Source organism: Populus euphratica, unplaced genomic scaffold (genome assembly GCF_000495115.2).
Source record: "Populus euphratica unplaced genomic scaffold, PopEup_1.0 scaffold8.1, whole genome shotgun sequence".
NCBI lineage: Eukaryota > Viridiplantae > Streptophyta > Magnoliopsida > Malpighiales > Salicaceae > Populus > Populus euphratica.
The window spans coordinates 1,221,545-1,235,458 of NW_011499855.1; the positions used below are offsets into that span (position 1 = coordinate 1,221,545).

The 13,914-nt window shown below is 29.7% G+C and overlaps 1 protein-coding gene across 1 annotated transcript; it reads right to left on the reverse strand.

Annotated features, from left to right (window-relative positions):
- Nucleotides 1–1,044: 1,044 nt before the first annotated feature.
- Nucleotides 1,045–3,790, reverse strand: LOC105122930 (cinnamoyl-CoA reductase 1-like). The gene is made up of 6 exons (XM_011022315.1): nt 3,708–3,790; nt 3,539–3,677; nt 3,266–3,420; nt 2,760–2,945; nt 2,111–2,463; nt 1,045–1,470 (listed from the first exon to the last, which is right to left on the reverse strand). Exons 2-6 carry the CDS (start codon nt 3,675–3,677, stop codon nt 1,290–1,292), a joined length of 1,014 nt encoding a protein of 337 aa, XP_011020617.1. The 5' UTR covers nt 3,708–3,790; the 3' UTR covers nt 1,045–1,289.
- Between the last annotated feature and the right edge of the window lie 10,124 nt (nt 3,791–13,914).

A 13,914-nucleotide genomic window follows, 5' to 3' on the forward strand; every position in this document is an offset into this window, starting at 1 on the left:
ACTTGGTTGGTTTGTTATTCTAAAATTATTTAGGAACATCTTGGTTTTTTCATTATTTTTTGTCATAATAAATCACTTTATTGCCTTGAAAAAAAAAAAGAATTTAATCATGGTTTAAGGACTTTTTTTATATTTCTTTTTTTTTTTTGTTATAGACTATTATCTTTTGAATCAAATTTTCAAGAGCTTGCCTACATGAGCTTATCCATAATTTTGCTTTGGTTTTTTCATAATAATTTCTTTATTTTTGATTTTATCAGCTTCATTATTTTTAGATAGCGTGTGCAGGATGGTGAAAACCATTTTTTCATTGTATCATTCGATTCATCTTAATCTCTTTTTTCTCCTCTCGCACATATGGTCAACAAATATCTGGTGAAACACCAACAATTTTTTTTTTCTTTTTTCTTCTCCTAGCAATCTATAGCTAGCCCTTTAAATTTGCAGATTGCCCTTCAAGTTATTTTTTGTCCTTCTTTTTTTATTTTATTTTAATTAATTTTTCATTTTTTTTATTTTCCATTTCATCCTCCTTCAATTTTAAAATTGCAGATTAGCCCTTCAAGTTATTTTTCTTTTTTATTTTATTCCTTCTTTTTTATTCCTTTTTGTTTTATTTTAATTAATTTTTCATTTTTTTATTTTCAATTTCATCCTCCTTCAATTTTAAAATTGCAGATTAGCCCTTCAAGTTATTTTTCTTTTTGATTTTATTCCTCCTTTTTTATTCCTTTTTGTTTTATTTTAATTAATTTTTTAAATTTTATTTTATTTTCAACTTCATCCTCCTTCAATTTTTTACTTTTTAATTTTAATTATTTTAATTTTTTATTTATTTAAATAATTGTTGAATTTGTTTTCTTACTTGTATATCACAAGGATGATTATTCCACTAACATACAATCATCTTCTGATCATACATGGCGTCAACATCATATCTGGTGAATTCCCTTGATTGAAATTCGCGTACCTATCATGTAGGTTAAGGCCTAAAAATTGAATAAAGCATAAGCCAGTTGTGTGGTCAAAGTTGATGCTCTAGTGTAAGACAGAGAATTGATCCTCTTTCATATTGAAATTGGATAAACTTGACAACCACAAATACAAGTGGAACACTTCAAGACACTAACTTGAAAAAAATTAATATAAGCACAAGGATAATCAGCGTTCTTCATGTAAAATACTAAAACACCTGCACATTGACATTCTTTAATATGCTCTTTTCCCTAGCATTTGCGATCCAAACTTGGGGTATGGAACTGTATCCTAATAAATAGTTCCAAGAGGCCTTATTGAATTTTCACAGACTCTTCCGCTTGTTTTGGGATTGGAAGGTGACCCTTTTCCTGCAAGCTCTTGACAGTTTCATATAGGCACTGCTTTACTGGGGTGAATTCGAAGCCCAGGTCTCTGAGCTTCTGGTTTGAGAACTTGTAAGGTTTTTTTCTTGGGTTCTTCTCATCTGAGCACCTGCAAATACATTACAAAACTGTTTCTCATGACCTAGCAAGTAGCAACCCGACTAGGAATATTCCTTCCACTTGTCTAATCTTTGAGCAAATCACATTTAGAGAGATGAATTTAGCATATAATTGTATGAGATGAAGGAGCAGGGCCCAATACTCTTCCAATAATTTTGTGCAGTATCCAATCATAACTTGGGTTGGTAGATGCGCATTTTGGTCCGAATATGACAGGACAATGGGGTTGGTGAGGACCCTGTTGCTCCGCTTGTTTGATGTGGCTTTCCAAATTTATTGATGATTAAAGGCCTTCTTTATACCATAGGAGAAAGGATTATTCATGATTTTTTGTTAAGATTAACACAAGTCAGAGCTGGTACATCAACCGCCCCACACCACAATTTCATCCTTTGGGTCATTCAAAAGCAGGATCATATTTATTTGTTTTGCCATTTTCAGATGCCATTCCCAGCTTTTCTTTCAATTTTGATGGTAGTTTTTTTGAGTGACTTGAATTTATAAAACGTGATTTAAAAACAAATTCATACCTAGAAAAAAAGGACAAAAAGATGGTGGAGGAGTAGATAAGTGCACGAATCATTAGTGCATATTACTCCATGAAATTCTTCAAAATAATAGTTACTTACTTGGTAGGGATGGGATACTCAGGGAAGAACTTTGCAAGGATTTCCACCACCTCTCCACGGTGGAGAACGCTCTCAGAGCAAAGGTAACGGCCGGAGGCGGAAGGCGTCTCAAAGACTAAAATGTGGGCTAGCGCCACATCCCTAACATGCACATAAGCTTGAACAGAGTTAGTATATGTCTTGGCTGAGCCGGTGAGGTACTTGAGGATGTGAATGATGCTAGCATTGACAGTGGGCTGCAACAATGGTCCAAGCACCAGCACTGGGTTAACCACCACTAGGTCCACCCCTTTCTCCTTAGCCATATCCCATGCAGCTTGTTCTGCCACAGCCTTTCCATAGCAATACCAATTCTGCAATTCCATTTCATTTTAATCCATTACTCTCAGGTTAGGTATGAATCGAATCCATGGAAAGCTACCAGAACGGGGTTAGATAAGACGTGACTCGTTGACTTTTTTGTTAAGTGAATTTTCAATTATAATAAGGCAACTTAACAAGAACGGGTTAGCCATACCTACCAAATGTCTAAGAAAGACGCATGAAAATTCTGACATCTCAATTGCACAGAATTTATTGGTTCAGGTGTTAGCTAGGAAATATGACCAGTCGAAAAGAAGGAAAAATTAGCATTTAATTAATTAGATACCTTTGTGTTCTTGCAGAATTCAAGATCACTCCAGCAAGACTCATCAATAACAACATCTGGGCCCTTACTGGGATCCATGTACACAGCACCAATTGATGAAGTGAACACCACTCGTCGGACTTTGGCCTCAGCCGCCGCAATGATCACATTTTTGGTCCCGTTCACTGCTGGCTCCACCATTTCTTCCTTCAATTATTATCAACAGACGCATCTCGTCAAAACCACCACCATTAATTAACATGTAATATTTTTATTAATTTCGAGTGACCCTTCTATAATTAGAAATTTCACTGCCAAACAAAGTTTTAGGTGGGGTGGGCCCCAATGGATCCCTCCACCCACCAACTACGGGGTGAATTTGTTGGTGTAGAACGGTCAAGCCTAACGCGAGTTAGTGACATTTGTGCTAAAATTAGCTGTATGAGTGTTTTTTTATTTTCTTTTCTTGATATGCTCAGATCCAAATCTTTTTATGACTGGAAAACAAAGGGAAAGAGGAAGCATACCGGATCATCTGTGACAGGAGAAGCAGTGTGGAAAACACCATCACACCCTTGAATAGCCTCTTTAAGAGACTCATAATCAAGGAGATCAGCTTTGCATAAAGTTAATCTTTCTTGAGCTCCTTCAAGCTCCCTCAAATGAGAATTCTTGGGATCAGCTGTATATATTTATATATAAAAACAGAAAAACAAACCATAAACATTACTACTACCATTGAATTAATTAAACAACACAATCTTTAAAAAAAAAAGATTGCTTAAATACCATTAACTAACCTGGGTTCCTCGCAGTTCCTCTAACAGTGTAACCTTTATCTAAAAGAAGTTTAACCATCCAAGAAGCAATGAAACCACCAGCCCCGGTGACACAGATAGTTTGGCCTTGGCCTGAAAGTGATGAAGCATCAACAGGCATATTGTTATATTTAGATAAATGTAATTATATGTATACGAGTTTGGTGACTGGGAAAGTGGAGAAAAGACAGAGAGAAAGAGGAGAGGAGATGTGTTTTCTTCTTATCTAGGCTTAATAGTGGATGTGACAAGGAAAGACATGGTAGAGGGGATGTATTTATAAGGTTAGAAGTTACCACCCTCACCTACTACTGGTAAATAGTCGCCTCTGGGAGAGAGGAAAGAGATTCTCTCTTTGTTTTTCTTTTTCTAGTTTTTTCTCTTATTATTATTATTAAGGTTTGTGAAGCTTGAGTCTTGGTAATGTGAATCGTCAACACAACGTCACCATGTGCTTTGCCATTGCCCTCTCTTCTTTGAAGGTCTATGATGACATGGCATTGCTTCTCGCCCCACCTTCATTTTGAGTGTGGATTGGATTAAAAGAATTGACGAATAAATCAATGCCCAAGCATTAATTAATTAATTAACACTCTAAACTAACAAAGAACCTGGTGACAAAAAATGTGAAAGAGAGGATGTTAGGATTCCTGTTGTGTGGGCTCAAGCATGGTGTGAGAGCTTGCTCACATTTTTAAGATGTTTTTCGATTATTACTTTTTTTTTTATTTTGGATTCATTTTAAAGAATTTTTTAGATTGATTTTATTTTGATTTAATCATTATCCTAAATTTTTATGGTATTAATCTAGAAACACTTATAAAATACTTAGTTAATGAGTTCATCAAAAAAATATTTTTTTACAAAGAGGAGAGATTGAAATGTTTATATATTTTAAAAATATTTTTTAAAAAAAAATATTTTTTTAATATTTTTAAATTATTTTAATATATTAATATTAAAAATAATTTTTAAAAAATAAAAAACTTCTTTAATATAAAAATTTTTAAAAAATAAAAAACTTCTTTAAAATAAAATAAAAAAAAACTATTTAAAAAACAACTATATGTACTACAGAGCACGTCAGCAAGGGTACGAACTATTTTAGAAGAAATTTCAAGTATGTAGAAGGGAAGATGAGTACCCATAGTTCTAATTAAGAAATTTCCTTCACCAGATATGTTGCTTCTTCTTTTTCTTCCCTTCTACGTCGGCGGTGAGCTGCACTGCCACTTATGAGAAGAGATCAAGCTGCCACAAGGATCTAGGCTTGCTTTATCTTTTCTTTATTCATGGTTTTTTCTGTTGCTCCTGCTGCCATGCTACTAAGCATGGAAAAAAAGACAAGTCAAGGTGGTTGATGGTGTTTAGGATGACTTTTTAGGGCTGAGGAGGAGTGGAGGTTGCTGGGTCGTTTCGGTTCTATTCGGATTTAGTGAGGGAGGCAACGACAGCTAACCCGACGGAACTGTTGTTGCCGACGTGCTAGAGAGGTTCTTGTCCATGTACGAGGCTTGTGGTGGTTGGAGGTGCTGTGGTGGTGAGCAGACAGTGATAAGAGATATGAGAGAGTGGAGCTATTATGTTTTTTTTTTTTTTTTAACATGTATATGTTTTCTCTTCTTTATTTCTTATTATTGATTATCCCATCTAATTCTAAAACCTTCCACACTTTATCTTTTAGTTTCTTTTTAATTATTTATATTTTTATCCTTATCTTTTTATCTTTAAGTTGGAGAAAGGGTTGGAAATGTTCAAATTAGTTCTTCACCACTTCCTTAATTATTAGTGTGCTCACTATACTTTTTTTTTTTATTTCTTCAAGTTTCTTTTTTTTTTTCAACACTTCAATTTTTAAAAATTCACTAACATGGAAATTGTAAGCAAAATGGCTAAAAATCATGAAATTGCTAAAATTTGACCGAATTACATTGGAAATATCCTTTCTAGACTTTTTTGCATGACAATCTCGTTGAATCACCATTAATATATAACTTCTCTAACGTTCCAAGAACCCATACAAATCTTCAAGATTTTTGGATTTTTTTGGAAAATAAATTCCTTAAAAGCCTCTTTTAGTCGTCATTCGTAATCTGCAATGAATTTAGATTCGAGATTTCTATAATTTTGAGACTGATTTTCTATATTTTTTTAATATAAATTATTTGTTTATATTTATTGTTGATTTGCATTAATATTTTTCTAGGATAAAAGTGTCTAAGAGAAGATTTGTGACATTTTATTTCAAGTCAAGCTTGAGAAACCTTACACGTATCCTTTCATGATTTCTGAGGTTTTCCTAAACAAGAATATATATTTAGATGAAATAAAAAATGCATCATGGAAAAATTACAGACATTTTACCAATATATAACACAATATATTGTCAAAAGCTTCCATTCGAAACTTAATCCGCAACATATGTTTTATTAATTGCATTAATAAAACATATTATTATTATTATTTACGTTAACTCCCACACAACTTTCATTAAAATCCAGCCCCTGCTAGATCAGATCTGGAATTGTCTGGATCCTTAGATTAGGCTGATTAAATTATTATTTGTGAGCATCTACCAAACAAATATATTAATTTATTGCGAAAGTCAAAGCGCGATTAGTGATAATCAAGAGACAAGAGATTAAGGAAAAAAAAAAACATTTCTAGTTCCAATTTTCTTACTTGCATTTTCTAACACATGTAAATTTATTATCTCTTTGAAGTGGTTGTCCACTCATGGGTCACGTCCAGAGTCTGTAAGTAGGTTCTCTCTCCTTTTCTTTTCTTTTTTTTATATTTTGATCTTTTTTTTTATTTGGTTGCTACTAAATTTCATGAGGGTTTATTTGTATCATTATATAAATAGATAAATAAGAATTATTAAATAAAATAAAATTTATTATTTAAATTATAGGTTTGTGGATTAAATTGGGAAATTCAGGTCAAAAAAATATGCTACTAACTTAATATTAAAAACAAATATTATCTTAAAAAAATTAAAAACAAACTAATTTTTTATCTATCATTTAAATTATCTTTGAACTTATTGAATTAATTAATTCATATTATACCAAATATAAAAATTTTAAAGTTGACTGTGTAGCTAAATTTAATAATGATGTAAAAAAGAAATTCCCACAACCTAGAAATTCTTTTTACTTTATAAAATAAATTACATCCAGCATGTAGCGCAGCATTTCCTGGTAAACTAGTCGTATAATCAAATTCAATAAGCCACCACCGAACCTCGGACCACAACTTCAAGAGTGCCGCATACAAATTGGATGAAGTCTAATGAAGATTTTGGCTAGTAATAACTGAACTAATCATCCATAAATTTACCCTGTTCAAGAATGCTCACCAATAACGTTTAGGGTTTGGTCTCCTATGGCGTCTCCGAATCAACGTTGAAGCCTAGCTAACAACTAAACACAGGTGTTAAAGTCAATAAAAATGAGGGTAGCGCACAGTGTATAATCCAATTGTTGTTTGTTCTTTTTTCAAATTAACACGTTTTGTGTCCAAACTAGTTGTATTTCTAGTAATTTTACTGATTTTAAAATTGATAATTATATAAATTTTTATTAATTTTATAATACATGTAACTCGAATAAGTAATTTTTAAAATATAATTTTTGATTAATATCTTTTTTCCTTGTATAGAGTAAACAAAGACCCGCCCATGATTCAATTACTTCAATAATCTTTTTAGATGGCGTCTTTTAACAATCTCCAACGTCTACTTCACTTCGTTTCCCGCTGACTACCATTTTTTTTATGTGTATTTAGACCAGCTTTCAGCAATGGACTGCTTGATTTTATTCTTACACGGCTGCACCAACCGCAGTGAAGAACAATGGTAGGTGAAAGCCCATCACAGCTGCAAAACAATCAATGCTACGTTTTTTTTTTTTTTTTTTCAGCCGGCAACTTACCCTTATAAACTCAAGAATGCAACGAAACTTTTCCATAAAAGAAAGTTTTTTATCCTTTTCACCCGAATTAATTGGCTTCAGGTGCACTGTCTGGATCCCAATTAATTGGGGGTGCTGCGTGTGTCAACAACCATTGTTCACCCATTGTTAAGCATCTATTGTCGAGTTCGGCACTCATAAAACCTAGACCTAATTTAGCATCCCCAGCAAATACGGAGGTGGGGTGGGGTTATTATTACCCAATTTTTTTTTATTTTTTATTTTTTATTTTATATTAGGCATGCTCCCTAATAGTTACTTACATGGGCACACATATGTTGCCCAACATTTCTTAGAAATTTTTTTAATACTCCATATGGGATTTTTAGTACCTTTTCAGCATCCTTAGTAGATGTTTTAGTATTTTATATTAATTTAATATGTATTATTTTTTAATGAAATATAATTTAAAATATCACAAGATAAAATAACTCTTTAATTTCTTTTTTCTCCAAAAAAATAAAATTTATAGATTATAAATACTTTATGAATCTTTTAAATTTTTAGTTTATAATCTTTTTATTCTTATCATTTTCTATATATATATATTTTTAAAATCTATTTTTTAAAAATATTATTATATTTTTTCTCTTTACAAAATTATTACCTTACAGCATGTAAAAGTTTCTACATTTATAAAATAAAATTTTGTTGCATATATGAACTATTTTGGCTTCCCAACATAACTAGGTTTTAGCTGCCAGCTATCGGAATGAGTTAGCACCTATTATTGAGTCCATCACCCACAAAGCCTAGACCTAATGCAGCAACCCCTAATTAACTGGGGTTGAGGTAGGGTCATTATTGGATTCAGGTAAAATGCTCAGTCATAATTATTTTTTGGTGCTGGCATGCACCTTAGTATCTCTATGACATGCATATTGAGCCAAATAGTCCTCTGAAATTTTTTCAGAGCTTCTTGATATTTTTTCAAGACTTCTGCATATATTTTTTAATATTTTATATTTATTATGTTTTAGTGGAATAAAACTCAAAATATTACATGTTAAAATAACTTTTCAATCCCTGCTCTGTATAAAAGTACAAAAATTATAAATTATAAATACTTTATAAATCTTTTAAATTTCAGGTTTATATTTTTTTTATTTTTAATATTTTTTTAACATGTATATTTTTGGAATCTATTTTTTTAAAATATCAATATATATTTTTCTCTAAATCATTAACTTAAAGCATGTAAGAGTTTATGCATCCATCAAATAAAATCTTTTATAAATACCAACTATTTTAACTTACCTATATAATTATCAGCTGTTAACCACTTAAATTTTTCATATCAAATCATCTTATACTTTAACTAAGAAAAATGGATCAAAATGAGTCTAGCATCCAAAAAACCTAGACCCAATTCAGCAACCCCTATAATTAATTGGAGGTGGGGTGGGGTTGTTATTGGCCACGTATAATACTTTGATCTAATTATTTTTTTATTGGACATGCATCTTAATATCTTTATACACACATGTATCGAGCCTAATATTTTTTTTATGTTTTTAGGACTTAACATGGTTCTCGATATTTTTTTGAATTGAATCTTTTAGTATTTTATATTAATTCAATAAATATAATTTGTAATAGAATACAACTCAAAAAATTATAGCAGTAAAATGATTATTCAATCAATCTTTTTCATAAAAGAACAAAATTTGTGGGTTATAAATAATATATTGATCCTTCAAACTCTAGATTTACAATCTCTTTATTCTTATTATTTTTTAATAAATATATTTTTAGAATTTATCTCTCTAAAATATTATTGTATATTTTCTTTTTATAAAGTTACTAACTCAAACATTTAAGAATATTTGCATTTATCAAATGAGTTTTGTAGGTATTAGTCATTTTAACTTACCAACACCATTGGGTATCAGCTATTAATTATTTAAGTTTTTTATATTAAGTCATTTTATATCCTTGTTAAAAAGAATTGATCTGATTTTTTAAATTAAAAAATTAATTAATTATCTAGCATATAAATTCTATTTTTAAATATCTTGAATTTTGAAATATATCACCTTACTTGTGATCAAAGAAAGTAATTAGCACTCACCTACTTTTATTCAGGAAAATCTTTCTTGCTTAACATGAATATAAATTACGTAAAATCCAGATTTTAATTACTCAGTTGAGTGAAAATATGGTTTTTACTAGGGAGACAATTACATGAGTGTAAAATCAAAATTAAATTTCATTGATACTTGGAATGGGAAAGGGATAAAATGGTGTTATGATGCAGAGTATTTAAAAATATATATATTAAAATAATTTTTTTATATTTTCAACATCAACATATTAAAATTATCAAAAAAATACTAAAAAAAACTACAATTAAAACGTATATTTTGATCTTTTTTTTTATTTGGTTGTTACTAAATTTCATGAGGGTTTATTTGTGTCATTATATAAATAGATAAATTAGAATTATTAAATTAAATAAAACTTATTATTTAAATTGTGGGTTTATGAATTAAATTGAAAAATTCAGATCAATACAATATACTGACTTAATATTAAAAAACAAATATTATCTTATTTTTTTAAAAAAAACAAATAATTTTTTATCTACCATTTAAATTATATTTGAATTTATAAAACTAATTAATTTATATTATATCTAATATGGTTTAATTGATCTGGACCATGTAATAAACCAAATCTAAAAATTTTAAATTGGACTCGTGCAGCTAAATTTAATAATGATGTAAAAAAGAAATCCCTACAACCTAGAAATTCTTTTTACTTTATAAAATAAATTACATCCAGCATGTAGCGCAGCATTTCCTGGTAAACTAGTCGTATAATCAAATTCAATAAGCCACCACCGAACCTCGGACCACAACTTCAAGAGTGCCGCATACAAATTGGATGAAGTCTAATGAAGATTTTGGCTAGTAATAACTGAACTAATCATCCATAAATTTACCCTGTTCAAGAATGCTCACCAATAACGTTTAGGGTTTGGTCTCCTATGGCGTCTCCGAATCAACGTTGAAGCCTAGCTAACAACTAAACACAGGTGTTAAAGTCAATAAAAATGAGGGTAGCGCACAGTGTATAATCCAATTTTTGTTTTTTTTTTTTTAAATTAACACGTTTTGTGCCCAAACTAGTTGTATAGAGTAAACGGAGACCCGCCCATGGTTCAATTACTTCAATAATCTTTTTAGATGGCGTCTTTTAACAATCTCTAACGTCTACTTCACTTCGTTTCCCGCTGACTACCATTTTTTTTGTGTGTATTTAGACCAGCTTTCAGCAATGGACTGCTTGATTTTATTCTTACACGGCTGCACCAACCGCAGTGAAGAAAAATGGCAGGTGAAAGCCCATCACAGCTGCAAAACAAAACAATCAGTGCACCTTTTGTTTTTCTTGCCGGCAACTTACCCTTATAAACTCAAGAATGCAACGAAACTTTTCCATAAAAGAAAGTTTTTTATCCTTTTCACCCGAATTAATTGGCTTCAGGTGCACTGTCTGGATCCCAATTAATTGGGGGTGCTGCGTGTGTCAACAACCATTGTTCACCCATTGTTAAGCATCTATTGTTGAGTTCGGCAATCGTAAAACCTAGACCTAATTTAGCACCCCCAGCAAATTCGGAGGTGGGGTGGGGTTATTAGGGTTATTATTACCCAATTTTTTTTATTTTTTATTTTATATTAGGCATCCTCCCTAGTAGTCACTTACATGGGCAGACATATGGAGCCCAACATTTCTTAAAAAAAAATTCAATACTCCATATGGGATTTTAGTACCTTTTCAGCATCCTTATACATGTTTTAGTATTTTATTTTAATTTAATATGTATTATTTTTTAATAGAATACAATTCAAAATATCATAAGATAAAATAAATCTTCTATCTTTTTTCTCTCTAAAAAAATAAATTCATGAATTATAAATATTTCATAAATCTTTTAAATTTTGAGTTCATAATCTTCTTATTCTTATTATTTTTTGTAATATATATATATATATATATATATTTAAAATCTATTTCTCTAAAATATTATTATATTTCTTCTCTTTACAAAATTATTAACTTAAAGCATGTCATAAAATAAAATTTTATTGTAGATATCAACTACATTAATTAACTAGGGTTGAGATAGGGTTATTATTGAGTTAATATAAAATGTTCAGTCCCAATTATTTTTTACAACTCCTTAATTAACTAGGGTTGAGGTAGGATTATTATTGAATTCAGGTAAAATGCTCAGTTCCAATTATGTTTTTGGTGTTGGCATGCATCTTAGTATCTTTATGATATGCGTGCTGAGTCAAATACTTTTTTGAAATTTTTTTAAAACTCCATGAGAGCTTCTTGATATTTTTTGAGGACTTCTACATAAATTTTTTTAGTATTTTATATTAATTTAATATTTATTATTTTTTAGTGGAATACAACTCAAAATATCACAGGGTAAAATAACTTTTCAACCCTTGCTCTCCATAAAAAAATAAGAATTATAAGTTATAAATACTTCATGAATACTTCAAGTTTTAAATTTACAATCTTTTTATTTTTAATATTTTTTAACATGTATATTTTTAAAATATCATTATATTTTTTTTTCTCTAAATCACTAACTTAAAACATATAAGAATTTCTATATTTATCAAATGAAATATTTTATAAATACCAACTACTTTAACTTACCCACATAATTATCAGCTATTAATTACCTAATTTTTTATATCAAGTTATTTTATATTTTAACTATAAAAAATAAATATTAAAAATAAATCAACAACTATTATTTAGTCTAGCACCCAAAAAACCTAGACCCCGTTCAACAACCCCTATAATTAATTAGAGGTGGGGTGGGGTCATTATTGGCCAGGTATAATGCTTCGACCCCAATTATATTTTGATATTGAGCATGCATCCTAGTATCTTTATATACACATGTATTGAGCCTAACATTTTTTTTAGAACTTGACATAGTTCTCTATATTTTTTTAGAATTAAATCTTTAATATTTTATATTAATTTGATAAATATTATTTTTAATAAAATATAATTCAAAATATTATAATAGTAAAATGATTATTCAATCCATCTTCTTTGTAAAAGAATAAGACTTGTGGGTTATAAATAATATATTGATTCTTCAAACTCTAGGTTTACAATCTCTTTATTTTTATTTTTTTTAACATTTATATTTTTAGAATTTATCTTTTTAAAATATTATTATATATTTTTTTATAAAATTATTAACATAAGTATTTAAGATTATTTGTATCTATCAAATAAGATCTTCTGTAGGTATCAGTTATTTTGACTTACCAACACTACTAGATATCAGTTAATAATTATTTAAGTTTTTTATATCAAGCCATTTTATATCTTAGCTAAAGAGAATTAATTAAATTTTTTAAATTAAAAAATTAATTAATTGTCCAGCATATAAATTCTATTTTTAAATATTTTATATTTTAAAAAATATCACCTTACTTATGATCAAAGAAAGTAATTAGCGCTCACCTACTTTTATCCAGGAAAATCTTTCTTGCTTAACATGAATATAAATTACGTAAAATTCAGATATTCATTAGTCAGTTGAGTGAAAATATGGTTTTTACTAGGAAGACAATTACATGAGTGTAAAATCAAAATTAAATTTCATTGATACTTGGAATGGAAAAGGGATAAAATGGTGTTGTGATGTAGAGTATTTTAAAAAAAATATTAAACTAATTTTTTTATAATTTCAACGTCAATATATTAAAATTATCAAAAAATACTAAAAAAAAAACTACAATTAAAACATATTTTTGCTCCTACATTTCTAAAAACTCATGTAGTGTAATTCAATCGATCTTGTCACTCACCATCGTCTCGAATGAATTTTATGGACTTACATGTCCCTTTTAACATTGGTTCAAGTAATGAAACCTCATTGCATGCCACCATCATTTTCCATCAAAATTTCTTGGTGCCAATCTTATTGCCAACAAGAAATTTTGCAGCAGCAATCATTTACGTCAGATTATACATATATTCTGCGTTCTTGCCCTCTTCAAGATGTCATATCGACGTTTTTTAAAAGAAAAAGAAAAAGAATCCCCAACACACAATTTAATTATCCCTTTTTTTTGCCTTCTGGCAACTCTGCAATTGACTTGTGTAAAAGCTTACCTAATATCGTTTCAAAAGGAGATTCGGGACGACGACAGAGGAGACTCCACCAACCCATTTTAAAACTCCAACCCTTGAGAGTAAAAAACAGCAAGAAGAAGAAATCACCATTTATTTACAGTTGCCGAAGACTGACTGATATTCTCATAGGTGAAATCTGTACAGTATAGGCAATGAAACAGGGCGAGTGAAAATGAAAATATTTCAAATTTTTTGAGC